A 15846-nucleotide genomic window follows, 5' to 3' on the forward strand; every position below is an offset into this window, starting at 1 on the left:
ATCAAGATTCATCTTCATGCAGCATCCCATTCACCTCCCAGCATCCTAACATATGAATTTCTATGAATTTATGAAAAATCGACTAAGTCCGAGATGGCTTTAAGTAGGGATGCTGTATTGAGATGAGAGATGTAGGAGATCAAGATTCATCTCCATGCAGCATCCCATTCATCTCCCAGAATCCTAACATATGAATTTCTTAGAATTTATGAAAAATCGACTAAGTCCGAGATGCCTTTAAGTAGGGATGCTGTATTAAGATGGGAGATGAAGAAGATCAAGATGCATCTCCATGCAGCATCCCATTCATCTCGCAGCATCCTAACATATGTTTTTCTTAGAATTTATGAAAAATCGACTAAGTCCGAGATGCATTTAAGTAGGGATGCTGTATTAAGATGGGAGATGAAGTAGATCAAGATTCATCTCCATGCAGCATCCCATTCATCTCGCAGCATCCTAACATATGAATTTCTATGAATTTATGAAAAATCGACTAAGTCCGAGATGCCTTTAAGTAGGGATGCTGTATTGAGATGGGAGATGTAGGAGATCCAGATTCATCTCCATGCAGCATCCCATTCATCTCGCAGCATCCTAACATATGAATTTCTTAGAATTTATGAAAAATCGACTAAGTCCGAGATGGCTCTAAGTAGAGATGCTGTATTAAGATGGGAGATGTAGGAGATCAAGATGCATCTCCATGCAGCATCCCATTCATCTCGCAGCATCCTAACATATGAATTTCTTAGAATTTATGAAAAATCGACTAAGTCCGAGATGGCTCTAAGTAGGGATGCTGTATTAAGATGGGAGATGTAGGAGATCAAGATTCATCTCCATGCAGCATCCCATTCATCTCGCAGCATCCTAACATATGAATTTCTATGAATTTATGAAAAATCGACTAAGTCCGAGATGCCTTTAAGAAGGGATGCTGTATTGAGATGAGAGATGTAGGAGATCAAGATACATCTCCATGCAGCATCATATTCATCTCCCAGCATCCAAACATATGAATTTCTATGATTTTATGAAAAATCGACTAAGTCCGAGATGCCTTTAAGTAGGGCATAACATATGAATTTCTATGAATTTATGAAAAATCGACTAAGTCCGAGATGCATTTAAGTAGGGATGCTGTATTAAGATGGGAGATGAAGTAGATCAAGATTCATCTCCATGCAGCATCCCATTCATCTCGCAGCATCCTAACATATGAATTTCTATGAATTTATGAAAAATCGACTAAGTCCGAGATGGCTTTAAGTAGGGATGCTGTATTGAGATGAGAGATGTAGGAGATCAAGATTCATCTCCATGCAGCATCCCATTCATCTCGCAGCATCCTAACATATGTTTTTCTAAGAATTTATGAAAAATCGACTAAGTCCGAGATGCGTTTAAGTAGGGATGCTGTATTGATATGGAAGATGAAGAAGATCAAGATTCATCTCCATGCAGCATCCCATTCATCTCGCAGCATCCTAACATATGTTTTTCTTAGAATTTATGAAAAATCGACTAAGTCCGAGATGCCTTTAAATAGGGATGCTGTATTAAGATGGGAGATGAACAAGATCAAAATTCATCTCCATGCAGCATCCCATTCATCTCCCAGCATCCTAACATATGTTTTTTTAAGAATTTATGAAAAATCAACTAAGTCCGAGATGCCTTTAAGTAGGGATGCTGTATTAAGATGGGAGATGAAGAAGATCAAGATTCATCTCCATGCAGCATCTCATTCATCTCCAAGCATCCTAACATATGTTTTTCTAAGAATTTATGAAAAATCGACTAAGTCCGAGATGCCTTTAAGTAGGGATGCTGCATTAAGATGGGAGATGAAGAAGATCAAGATTCATCTCCATGCAGCATCCCATTTACCTCGCAGCATCCTAACATATGTTTTTCTTAGAATTTATGAAAAATCGACTAAGTCCCAGATGCCTTTAAGTAGGGATGCTGTATCAAGACGGGAGATGAAAAAGATCAAGATTCATCTCAATGCAGCATCCCATTCATCTCGCAGCATCCTAACATATGTTTTTCTTAGAATTTACGAAAAATCGACTAAGTCCGAGATGCCTTTAAGCAGCGATGCTGTATTAAGATGGGAGATGAAGAAAATCAAGATTCATCTCCATGCAGCATCTCATTCATCTCCAAGCATCCTAACATATGTTCTGCTTAGAATTTATGAAAAATCGACTAAGTCCGAGATGCGTTTAAGTAGGGATGCTGTATTGATATGGAAGATGAAGAAGATCAAGATTCATCTCCATGCAGCATCCCATTCATCTCGCAGCATCCTAACATATGTTTTTCTTAGAATTTATGAAAAATCGACTAAGTCCGAGATGGCTCTAAGTAGGGATGCTGTATTAAGATGGGAGATGAAGAAGATCAAGATGCATCTCCATGCAGCATCCCTTTCATCTCCCAGCATCCTAACATATGTTTTTCTTAGAATTTATGAAAAATCGACTAAGTCCGAGATGCCTTCAAGTAGGGATGCTGTATTAAGATGGGAGATGAAGAAAATCAAGATTCATCTCCATGCAGCATCCCATTCATCTCCCAGCATCCTAACATATGTTTTTCTTAGAATTTATGAAAAATCGACTAAGTCCGAGATGCCTTCAATTAGGGATGCTGTATTCAGATGGGAGATGAAGGAGATCAAGATTCATCTCCATGCAGCATCCCATTCATCTCGCAGCATCGTAACATATGTATTTCATAGAATTTATGAAAAATTGACTAAGTCCGAGATGCCTTTAAGTAGGGATGCTGTTTTAAGATGGGAGATGAAGAAGATCAAGATTCATCTCAATGCAGCATCCCATTCATCTCGCAGCATCCGAACATATGTTTTTCTTAGAATTTATGAAAAATCGACTAAGTCCGAGATGCCTTTAAGTAGGGATGCTGTATTAAGATGGGAGATGAAGAAGATCAAGATTCATCTCAATGCAGCATCCCATTCATCTCGCAGCATCCTAACATATGTTTTTCTTAGAATTTATGAAAAATCGACTAAGTCCGAGATGCCTTTAAGTAGGGATGCTGTATTAAGACGGGAGATGAAGAAGATCAAGATTCATCTCAATGCAGCATCCCATTCATCTCGCAGCATCCTAACATATGTTTTTCTTAGAATTTATGAAAAATCGACTAAGTCCGAGATGCTTTTAAGTAGGGATGCTGTATTAAGATGGGAGATGAGGAAGATCAAGATTCATCTCCATGCAGCATCCCATTCATCTCGCAGCATCCTAACATATGAATTTCTTAGAATTTATGAAAAATCGACTAAGTCCGAGATGCCTTTAAGTAGGGATGCTGTATTGAGATGAGAGATGTAGGAGATCAAGATTAATCTCCATGCAGCATCCGATTCATCTCCCAGCATCCTAACATATGAATTTCTTAGAATTTTTGAAAAATCGACTAAGTCCGAGATGCCTTTAAGTAGGGATGCTGTATTGAGATGGGAGATGTAGGAGATCAAGATTCATCTCCATGCAGCATCCCATTCATCTCCCAGCATCCTAACATATGTTTTTCTTAGAATTTATGAAAAATCGACTAAGTCCGAGATGCCTTTAAGTAGGGATGCTGTATTAAAATGGGAGATGAGGAAGATCAAGATTCATCTCCATGCAGCATCCCATTAATCTCGCAGCATCCTAACTTATGTTTTTCTGAGAATTTGTGAAAAATCGACTAAGTCCGAGATGCCTTTAAGAAGGGATGCTGTATTAAGATGGGAGATGAAGAAGTTCAAGATTCATCTCCATGCAGCATCCGATTCATCTCGCAGCACCCTAACATATGTTTTTCTTAGAATTTATGAAAAATCGACTAAGTCCGAGATGCCTTTAAGTAGGGATGCTGTATTAAGATGGGAGATGAGGAAGATCAAGATTCATCTCCATGCAGCATCCCATTAATCTCGCAACATCCTAACATATGTTTTTCTTAGAATTTATGAAAAATCGACTAAGTCCGAGATGCCTTTAAGTAGGGATGCTGTATTAAGATGGGAGATGAGGAAGATCAAGATTCATCTCCATGCAGCATCCCATTAATCTCGCAACATCCTAACATATGTTTTTCTTAGAATTTATGAAAAATCGACTAAGTCCGAGATGCCTTTAAGTAGGGATGCTGTATTAAGATGGGAGATGAAGAAGATCAAGATTCATCTCCATGCAGCATCCCATTAATCTCCCAGAATCCTAACATATGAATTTCTTAGAATTTATGAAAAATCGACTAAGTCCGAGATGGCTTTAAGTAGGGATGCTGTATTGAGATGGGAGATGTAGGAGATCAAGATTCATCTCCATGCAGCATCCCATTCATCTCCCAGCATCCTAACATATGTTTTTCTTAGAATTTATGAAAAATCGACTAAGTCCGAGATGCCTTTAAGTAGGGATGCTGTATTAAGATGGGAGATGAAGAAGATCAAGATTCATCTCCATGCAGCATCCCATTCATCTCGCAGCATCCTAACATATGTTTTTCTTAGAATTTATGAAAAATTGACTAAGTCCGAGGTGCCTTTAAGTAGGGATGCTGTATTAAAATGGGAGATGAAGAAGATCAAGATTCATCTCCATGCAGCATCCCATTCATCTCGCAGCATCCTAACTTATGTTTTTCTGAGAATTTGTGAAAAATCGACTAAGTCCGAGATGCCTTTAAGAAGGGATGCTGTATTAAGATGGGAGATGAAGAAGATCAAGATTCATCTCCATGCAGCATCCCATTCATCTCCCAGCATCCTAACATATAAATTTCTTAGATTTTATGAAAAATCGACGAAGTCCGAGATGCCTTTAAGTAGGGATGCTGTATTAAGATGGGAGATGATGAAGGTCAAGATTCATCTCCCTGCAGCATCCCATTCATCTCGCAGCATCCTAACATATGAATTTCTTAGAAATTATGAAAAATCGACTAAGTCCGAGATGCCTTTAAGAAGGGATGCTGTATTGAGATGGGAGATGTAGGAGATCAAGATTCATCTCAATGCAGCATCCCATTCATCTTGCAGCATCCTAACATATGTTTTTCTAAGAATTTATGAAAAATCGACTAAGTCCGAGATGCCTTTAAGTAGGGATGCTGTATTGAGATGGGAGATGAAGAAGATCAAGATTCATCTCCATGCAGCATCCCATTCATCTCGCAGCATCCTAACAAATAAATTTCTTAGAATTTATGAAAAATCGACTAAGTCCGAGATGCCTTTAAGTATTGATGCTGTATTGAGATGGGAGATGTAGGAGATCAAGATTCATCTCAATGCAGCATCCCATTAATCTCCCAGCATCCTAACATATAAATTTCTTAGAATTTATGAAAAATCGACTAAGTCCGAGATGCCTTTAAGTAGGGATGCTGTATTGAGATGGGAGATGAAGAAGATCAAGATTCATCTACATGCAGCATCCCATTCATCTCGCAGCATCCTAACTTATGTTTTTCTTAGAATTTATGAAAAATCGACTAAGTCCGAGATGCCTTAAGGCAGGGATGCTGTAATAAGATGGAAGATGAAGAAGATCAAGATTCATCTCCATGCAGCATCCCATTCATCTCCCAGCATCCTTACATATGTTTTTCTTAGAATTTATGAAAAATCGACTAAGTCCGAGATGCCTTTAAGCAGCGATGCTGTATTAAGATGGGAGATGAAGAAGATCAAGATTCATCTCCATGCAGCATCCCATTCATCTCCCAGCATCCTGTTATATGAATTTCTATGAATTTATGAAAAATTGACTAAGTCCGAGATGCCTTTAAGTAGGGATGCTGTATTGAGACGGGAGATGTAGGAGATCAATATTCATCTGCATGCAGCATCCCATTCATCTCGCAGCATCCTAACATATGAATTTCTATGAATTTATGAAAAATCGACTAAGTCCGAGATGCCTTCAAGTGGGGATGCTGTATTGAGTTGGGAGATGTAGGAGATCAAGATTCATCTCCATGCAGCATCCCATTCATCTCCCAGCATCCTAACATATGAATTTCTTAGAATTTATGAAAAATCGACTAAGTCCGAGATGGCTTTAAGTAGGGATGCTGTATTAAGATGGGAGATGTAGGAGATCAAGATTCATCTCTATGCAGCATCCCATTCATCTCCCAGCATCCTAACATATGAATTTCTTAGAATTTATGAAAAATCGACTAAGTCCGAGATGGCTTTAAGTAGGGATGCTGTATTAAGATGGGAGATGTAGGAGATCAAGATTCATCTCCATGCAGCATCCCATTCATCTCCCAGCATCCTAACATATGTTTTTCTATGAATTTATGAAAAATCGACTAAGTCCGAGATGCCTTTAAGTAGGGATGCTGTATTGAGATGAGAGATGTAGGAGATCAAGATTCATCTCCTTGCAGCATCCCATTCATCTCGCAGCATCCTAACATATGTTTTTCTAAGAATTTATGAAAAATCGACTAAGTCCGAGATGCCTTTAAGTAGGGATGCTGTATTAAGATGGGAGATGAAGAAGATCAAGATTAATCTCCATGCAGCATCCCATTCATCTCGCAGCATCCTAACATATGTTTTTCTTAGAATTTATGAAAAATCGACTAAGTCCGAAATGCCTTTAAGTAGGGATGCTGTATTAAGATGGGAGATGTAGAAGATCAAGATTCATCTCCATGCAGCATCCCATTCATCTCGCAGCATCCTAACATATGATTTTCTTAGAATTTATGAAAAATCGACTAAGTCCGAGATGCCTTTAAGTAGGGATGCTGTATTAAGATGGAAGATGAAAAAGATCAAGATTCATCTCACAACAGCATCCCATTCATCTCGCAGCATCCTAACATATGTTTTTCTAGGAGATTATGAAAAATAGACTAAGTCCGAGATGCCTTTAACTAGGGATGCTGTATTAAGATGGGAGATGAAGAAGATCAAGATTCATCTCCATGCAGCATCCCATTCATCTCGCAGCATCCTAACATATGTTTTTCTTAGAATTTATGAAAAATCGACTAAGTCCGAGATGCCTTTAAGTAGGGATGCTGTATTAAGATGGGAGATGGAGAAGATCAAGAGTCATCTCCATGCAGCATCCCATTCATCTCGCGGCATCCTTACATATGTTTTTCTTAGAATTTATGAAAAATCGACTAAGTCCGAGATGCGTTTGAGTAGGGATGCTGTATTAAGATGGGAGATGTAGAAGATCAAGATTCATCTCCATGCAGCATCCCATTCATCTCGCAGCATCCTAACATATGAATTTCTATGAATTTATGAAAAATCGACTAAGTACGAGATGCCTTTAAGTAGGGATGCTGTATTGAGATGAGAGATGTAGGAGATCAAGATTCATCTCCATGCAGCATCCCATTCATCTCCCAGCATCCTAACATATGAATTTCTTAGAATTTATGAAAAATCGACTAAGTCCGAGATGCCTTTAAGTAGGGATGCTGTATTAAGATGGGAGATGAAGAAGATCAAGATTCATCTCCATGCAGCATCCCATTCATCTCCCAGCATCCTAACATATGAATTTCTTAGAATTTATGAAAAATCGACTAGGTCCGAGATGCCTTTAAGTAGGGATGCTGTATTAAGATGGGAGATGTAGGAGATCAAGATGCATCTCCATGCAGCATCTCATTCATCTCCCAGCATCCTAACATATGTTCTGCTTAGAATTTATGAAAAATCGACTAAGTCCGAGATGCCTTTAAGTAGGGATGCTGTATTAAGATGGGAGATGAAGAAGATCAATATTAATCTCCATGCAGCATCCCATTCATCTCGCAGCATCCTAACATATGTTTTTCTTAGAAATTACGAAAAATCGACTAAGTCCGAGATGCCTTTAAGAAGGGATGCTGTATTAAGATGGGAGATGAAGAAGATCAAGATTCATCTCCATGCAGCATCCCATTCATCTCGCAGCATCCTAACATATGTTTTTCTTAGAATTTATGAAAAATCGACTAAGTCCGAGATGCATTTAAGTAGGGATGCTGTATTAAGATAGGAGATGAAGTAGATCAAGATTCATCTCCATGCAGCATCCCATTCAGCTCGCAGCATCCTAACATATGTTTTTCTATGAATTTATGAAAAATCGACTAAGTCCGAGATGCCTTTAAGTAGGGATGCTGTATTGAGATGGGAGATGTAGGAGATCCAGATTCATCTCCATGCAGCATCCCATTCATCTCCCAGCATCCTAACATATGTATTTCTTAGAATTTATGAAAAATCGACTAAGTCCGAGATGGCTTTAAGTAGGGATGCTGTATTAAGATGCGAGATGTAGGAGATCAAGATGCATCTCCATGCAGCATCCCATTCATCTCGCAGCATCCTAACATATGTTTTTCTATGAATTTATGAAAAATCGACTAAGTCCGAGATGCCTTTAAGTAGGGATGCTGTATTAAGATGGGAGATGTAGGAGATCAAGATTCATCTCTATGCAGCATCCCATTCATCTCGCAGCATCCTAACATATGAATTTCTTAGAATTTATGAAAAATCGACTAAGTCCGAGATGCCTTTAAGTAGGGATGCTGTATTAAGATGGGAGATGAAGAAGATCAAGATTCATCTCCATGCAGCATCCCATTCATCTCGCAGCATCCTAACATATGTTTTTCTTAGAATTTATGAAAAATCGACTAAGTCCGAGATGCATTTAAGTAGGGATGCTGTATTAAGATGGGAGATGAAGTAGATCAAGATTCATCTCCATGCAGCATCCCATTCAGCTCGCAGCATCCTAACATATGAATTTCTATGAATTTATGAAAAATCGGCTAAGTCCGAGATGCCTTTAAGTAGGGATGCTGTATTGAGATGGGAGATGTAGGAGATCCAGATTCATCTCCATGCAGCATCCCATTCATCTCCCAGCATCCTAACATATGTATTTCTTAGAATTTATGAAAAATCGACTAAGTCCGAGATGGCTTTAAGTAGGGATGCTGTATTAAGATGGGAGATGTAGGAGATCAAGATTCATCTCCATGCAGCATCCCATTCATCTCGCAGCATCCTAACATATGAATTTCTATGAATTTATGAAAAATCGACTAAGTCCGAGATGCCTTTAAGTAGGGATGCTGTATTGAGATGGGAGATGTAGGAGATCAAGATTCATCTCCATGCAGCATCCCATTTATCTCCCAGCATCCTAACATATGAATTTCTTAGAATTTATGAAAAATCGACTAAGTCCGAAATGCCTTTAAGTAGGGATGCTGTATTAAGTTGGGAGATGAAGAAGATCAAGATTCATCTCCATGCAGCATCTAATTCATCTCCCATTCATCTCCCAGCATCCTAACATATGAATTTCTATGAATTTATGAAAAATCGACTAAGTCCGAGATGCCTTTAAGTAGGGATGCTGTATTGAGATGGGAGATGTAGGAGATCAAGATTCATCTCCATGCAGCATCCCATTCATCTCCCAGCATCCTAACATATGAATTTCTATGAATTTATGAAAAATCGACTAAGTCCGAGATGCCTTTAAGTAGGGATGCTGTATTGAGATGGGAGATGTAGGAGATCAAGATTCATCTCCATGCAGCATCCCATTCATCTCGCAGCATCCTAACATATGTTTTTCTTAGAATTTATGAAAAATCGACTAAGTCCGAGATGCATTTAAGTAGGGATGCTGTATTAAGATGGGAGATGTAGGAGATCAAGATTCATCTCCATGCAGCATCCCATTCATCTCGCAGCATCCTAACATATGTTCTGCTTAGAATTTATGAAAAATCGACTAAGTCCGAGATGCCTTTAAGTAGGGATGCTGTATTAAGATGGGAGATGAAGAAGATCAATATTAATCTCCATGCAGCATCCCATTCATCTCGCAGCATCCTAACATATGAATTTCTTAGAATTTATGAAAAATCGACTAAGTCCGAGATGCCTTTAAGTAGGGATGCTGTATTAAGATGGGAGATGGAGAAGATCAAGAGTCATCTCCATGCAGCATCCCATTCATCTCGCAGCATCCTTACATATGTTTTTCTTAGAATTTATGAAAAATCGACTAAGTCCGAGATGCCTTCAAGTAGGGATGCTGTATTAAGATGGGAGATGTAGAAGATCAAGATTCATCTGCATGCAGCATCCCATTCATCTCGCAGCATCCTAACATATGAATTTCTATGAATTTATGAAAAATCGACTAAGTCCGAGATGCCTTTAAGTAGGGATGCTGTATTGAGATGGGAGATGGAGGAGATCAAGATTCATCTCCATGCAGCATTCCATTCATCTCCCAGCATCCTAACATATGAATTTCTTGGAATTTATGAAAAATCGACTAAGTCCGAGATGCCTGTAAGTAGGGATGCTGTATTGAGATGGGAGATGAAGAAGATCAAGATTCATCTCCATGCAGCATCCCATTCATCTCGCAGCATCCTAACATATGTTTTTCTTAGAATTTATGAAAAATCGACTAAGTCCGAGATGCCTCTAAGTAGGGATGCTGTATTGAGATGGGAGATGTAGGAGATCAAGATTCATCTCCATGCAGCATCCCTTTCATCTCGCAGCATCCTAACATAAGTTTTTCTTAGAATTTATTAAAAATCGACTTAGTCCGAGATGCCTTTAAGTAGGGATGCTGTATTAAGATGGGAGATGAAGAAGATCATGATTCATCTCCATGCAGCATCCCATTCATCTCGCAGCATCCTAACATATGAATTTCTTGGAATTTATGAAAAATCGACTAAGTCCGAGATGCCTTTAAGTAGGGATGCTGTATTAAGATGGGAGATGAAGAAGATCAAGATTCATCTCCATGCAGCATCCCATTCATCTCCCAGCATCCTAACATATGAATTTCTTGGAATTTATGATCCGGCTATCCGGCAACACAACGTTTGCTTCCGTTTTGGCAATAAGTAATAAGTTCAGCCTTCGTTATGTCCATTTTATCTTCTTACAGCTAACTGATGCGAGTTGGTGAGTGGCTATATGGTATTCCTCACCACCACAATGATCAGCAAAACAAGTTCAACGATTCATCTGCGAGAGATACTCTTCGGCCTGTTCGCGTAGGACATCAACTTGTTCCATAAGTTTCGCCTAAAAGTAACAACAAGTTGTAATGTAGTAATGGAGAAATGTGGAATCAGCCTCAACTGCATGCATGCATTACCTTCGCGCTCAGTATCAATTGGTTCGCCGTCCTGTAGTTCATGTATTCGATGGTTTCTACCAGCTCCTTCGATTTGGCACGGGCTAAGGAGCCGAGCGTCGTGTACCCCGCCCGGTACAACTGTTTGGCACGGCCCTGGAAAAAAAACAACGAGAATAATTTTGCCACACGCGAATGCCGCGAGATCGCAACTTACCAGCTTCATCGATGGCAGCTCCATCAGTGGCATCAGCTCAAGCTTACAGTAGTGCGTCAATCGTTTGGTCATGCCCGTCAGCAGGTGCTGGAACGCCCACAGTTCCGGGATTTCCTCGCACATCCGCAGCAAACTGTGCGCTGTCCCAGCGGCGGCGGTCATTAGCGTCTGAATCGCCCCCGCGCTCACGCGGTACTTGAGGGCAACTTCCTGGAGATCCGTTTGGCCCCAAAGGTCGTGTACGATTAGCACACGGAAGAAACGCTGCATTAGGAACATTGTCTCGTCGGGTACAGTGCGGCGCTTTAAAATTTTCTCTATAACCACTTGACTGATGTTGTACCTTGCGGCGATTTTCCGCAGTGCATCCGAGAGTTTACTGGTCTGAAAAAAGTATTGCAGTCAGTTAATAATCTTTTTGAATTGAACCTCTTTTTAATGCTTAATATCAAGGGCACATCCTTATCACCGTACTAATCCATTTTTACGATTGCCTCTATACTTGAAAACTCGTTTATTCTTTTGATGTCCAACCACTACACTTCAACGTTTACAATTTTTCTTGCAAAGCTACGTGATAGTCGGATATGATGAAATTATAGTAACTTTAATCCTTCCATCTTGCTGAACTGAAGCTTAAGATTTTTTTATAGTTATTTTTAAAAAAAATATGTTGAGGAAGACCTAGAAAAGACAAGAACAAACTAGAAGACAGTCTTCCATGATTCGCTCTTAGAAAAAGCATTTCTAAAATTTCATCAAAAATTACTTCATCCATCACTACTCGATTTTGAAAAAACGATACAAGAACAAAACAAATGGTATTTGAGTGCTTATCAAACAAATGCTTTAGCGTGGTTCGCACTATGGAGCTATGAAAAAGATAAGTTTCAGGTAACAAATACATACAAATAATACAAATAGGATACAAATATATTTCACGGTTGTTTGTGGTTCAACTTGCGGTGTTTAACACTTAACGTTTAAGAAACAATACTTGCTATCGTTAACAAAGGGGTACTTACCAGAATGATCAAATCCTCAATTTTGAAATATACTTCCAATCCGTCCTCAAGCAGAATGAGGAAAAGCAGATCGAACTCATCGAGCACACACAGTCGTTTGCCTAGTTCCTGCATCTCGTTGTAGAACCGGACCGCTCGCTCTATGTCGAACCCGGCTCGGATGGCCGCCTTGCCAAGGTTGATCACTTCCAGCGGGCTCGTTCGATCGATCGTTTTGAAAACCTTACCCGGACGGGAAGGTGTCTTGTGTACTCGAACGAACGCCTGTCCTACCGCTTCCTCCGATCGTCCATCTGCGGCACTGATTTGTACAACCATGTTCGTGGGATTGCGCATACAGCTATCGTGCGTTGCCTTTATCGCATTGCCCTGATACAGCTGCACGATCGTTTCATCGGTGATGGCCTCGAGATCGATTTCGCGTCGCTTCGCTTGCTGCGCTAGCAGCGTGCTTCCAACCATCGCTTGAAGCGCATTCCGTGTCTTACAAAGACCGAGCCCGATCGAGCCGAGTACGAGCGATTTCAAGCAGGCTCCTTCGTCTTCCAAGAGCGCCGACTCGGCGAAGTCCAGTGGTGAGCAGAACATCTCGCAAATTTGCGGAATATCGCGCATGGCGGAAATAAGTATGGAATCGCCGGTGTCGCGTTTACCCGCACGCCCTGCGTGGCCAACCATTTGTTTGTAGCGACTTAGCGTAAAAAAATCGCTCCCAATGTAAGGAGAGCAGATTATTACACGTTTCGCCGAAAGATTCACACTGGCGGCCAGAGTGGAAGTGCACACGATCACCGAAAGGATGCCGGCCCGGAATGCATCCTCGATCATACGACGCTCGTCCTGCGTTAACCTACCGTGATGGTACGCGACCCCGACACGAAACGAATGCGGAAGGATTGGTGCAACGGACCCGTCATCCTGGAGAGACTTTATAATCTGCGCTTTTTCCTCTGCCCGGTGCTGGGCAAATGAATCCGGCAAGTTGGCCGCTAGCATGGCGCACAAACTTTCACACCTGTTTCTGGTAGGACAAAACACCAAACACGAACCCTTGGGGATTACTTCCATGATCAGACCAATCACATGGTCCACGTCGATCCGCCGCAGTTCCTCACCGTAGTTAAACTCTAACTTTCGCTTTTCTCCTAACACATCAAATATGCGTTCGGCTTGGCTGCGAACCTCGAACAGATCTTCCCCCCACTTGATGTATTCCTTCAACTCCACCGGCCGATTTTCGCGACAGTAAACGTCGGCTAGCATGAAACGGGCCAATTCACCCAAGTTTCCGATAGAAGCACTCATTCCTACGATCTGAATTCCGGCTCGTAGCGACTGCACCTTGGTGATCAACATCTCCAGAGTGCCCCCGTGTCGCTGCTCTCCAATCATATGCAGTTCGTCGATCACGATCAGCCCGATCTCGTCCGCGCGACCCACCTCGATGAGAGAGTTCATGAGGATGAGCGATTTTTCGATCGTACAAACAAAGATCGTGTTTTTTCTGTGCCGTTTGTGCGGCGGACATTGTCCCCTACCACCGGTGTACTCCTCCAATAAAAACTGCAGCTCGATCGAGAACGGAGTGAGCGCGATCAGCTTCTCCTGAGCGGATGAAACGTACGGCACGACGAACATGACGTTCCGCAGGCGGCAAATAATCTCCCGTAGCATAAGAATCTCCGCCACCAGTGTCTTTCCACCGCTCGTTGGCAGTGCGTAGATCAAATTACGTCTCTCGTCGATCGCCGGCAAGTCCAGACACTCCTGCTGCCAATCGTACAGCTCGCCAATACCACGAAAGTCTCGCAGCATTCGCCGAACGTTGTTCGGTAGCCCAAAGAACGGACCCTTCTCGAGGAAAAGCGACGATACGTGGGGTACGGTGAACTTTGGCTTTGTAGTCTGATCTGAAATTCGCTCATCACGATTGATGGCCGCTATGGTCGAGTTGCTGGTCCTCATTCGCGAGCTTCCCTCGCCTATCGCATTCGCCATCGGCTCAATGTTGGTCATGTCGTGCAGCGTACGGTCACAGATTTCAAAAATCCGCAACCCTTCGCTCACCTTCTGCAGCTCGAAGGTACGTTCGGCTTCAGCGGCTACCTGCTGGAAATGTGACGGACGCTCCGGATGACCTATTTGTGATGCACCGATCGCGACGATTCGCTCCACCCCCTCATCAGCGAGGGACTCGTCTTGCCGCATGTACTGCGAACAGATGTCCTGGTTTGTGTACACCTCGAACCCGTTACTCTCTCGCAGCATATCACCGACGTGCGTTACTGGTTTGGTGGACCCGATCCGTTTCAGTTTAGCCTTGATTATTTCGTCCGTGTCAAGTTGATCATGGCTGGCGATCGGTACCTGTCCACATGGTAGCATTTCAGCATCGTCATTTTCCACCCCGGACCACAGAGGACGAACCGGAGGAGTTTCCTCGTTTGCAACGTTTGACCGATTTGATGTTAGATTTTCATTACAGCCACTGTCCCTCCCTCCGTCGCGCACCTCGCTACCGTCCATGTTCATTTTAAGCACATAAATCTTTCGACTACTTACAGCTGATTTTTGCAGTTTCGGAGGACTTGCCATAAGCCTTCTTTCAATGGCTGTTACAGGAAAACAGTTTTGAAATAAAGTAAAAAGTATCTTAAATCCTACGTTATTGTCACTCGTATAAAGCGTTCACCTACCTCCAACTGATTTGGAACGTTTTCGAAACGGCGTGATCGGTTGATCGGCTGCACCGCCCCATGAGGTACGCGGCTTCGAACGTTTGACTTTTTTCTCGATGCTGGCCAAATCGACCGCGTTCAGCAACGTGCTATCTAGCTCCAACAGTTTCGTACTTAAGTCATCTTTAGGTTTGCTGGTACAAGCTGTGACCGGTGCTCGGAAATCAACCGGGTTTGCTGCCGGCGCTGCTGGTGCTACGCCCCTGGCTGCCGAACGCAGATTCGGTGAAATCAAGCATTTCCTCGCCGTTGTGGGAAGCATCTGTCGACCGCGGGAACTTCGATTTCCCGACATGGCTGGCAAACTGTTTTTTATGTAAAGTAATGAGAAGCTTTAATCAAAACAAAGTTGCATTCATTTTTCACTGTATTTTAATGTCGTCATAACAATCTGCACCTGCTAAGGAAATTGACAAACTTACAATTCTCCAACGAGTGAAGAGAAGAGGTGTGTTCTGTTTTTATTTGACAATCATGAATCGGATGTGTCGCATTGACAATGCGTGTGATTTCTTTTTAAGGATAATAATAAATTCGGATTGAACGGAAATTATATGCAAGCACAGTTATTGCGGGTTGTTGCGTTAATCATTTTGGGAACGAACATGAAAGCTGAAAGAAAACATTTCTACCGATACACTTCATTGAAGGTCTTCCCGGTCAAGCCGCTT

At 41.6% G+C, this 15846-nt stretch overlaps 1 protein-coding gene across 1 annotated transcript; it reads right to left on the reverse strand.

Annotated features, from left to right (window-relative positions):
- Nucleotides 1-11071: 11071 nt before the first annotated feature.
- LOC131271082 (helicase POLQ-like) lies at nt 11072-15470 on the reverse strand. The gene is made up of 5 exons (XM_058272503.1): nt 15134-15470; nt 12438-15049; nt 11413-11796; nt 11217-11351; nt 11072-11143 (listed from the first exon to the last, which is right to left on the reverse strand). Exons 1-5 carry the CDS (start codon nt 15468-15470, stop codon nt 11072-11074), a joined length of 3540 nt encoding a protein of 1179 aa, XP_058128486.1.
- Between the last annotated feature and the right edge of the window lie 376 nt (nt 15471-15846).

Source organism: Anopheles coustani (genome assembly GCF_943734705.1).
Source record: "Anopheles coustani chromosome X unlocalized genomic scaffold, idAnoCousDA_361_x.2 X_unloc_91, whole genome shotgun sequence".
In the NCBI taxonomy this organism is placed as follows: domain Eukaryota; kingdom Metazoa; phylum Arthropoda; class Insecta; order Diptera; family Culicidae; genus Anopheles; species Anopheles coustani.

Bases quoted from the DNA above. Each gene is read 5' to 3' on its own strand.
- LOC131271082 (XM_058272503.1), bottom strand. From the start codon at position 15,470: ATGTCGGGAAATCGAAGTTCCCGCGGTCGACAGATGCTTCCCACAACG. The intron at 15,050-15,133 runs GTAGGTGAACGC...TTCCTGTAACAG, and splicing joins ACGTTCCAAATCAGTTGGAG to CCATTGAAAGAAGGCTTATG. The intron at 11,144-11,216 runs GTAATGCATGCA...TGTTACTTTTAG, and splicing joins AATTGATACTGAGCGCGAAG to GCGAAACTTATGGAACAAGT.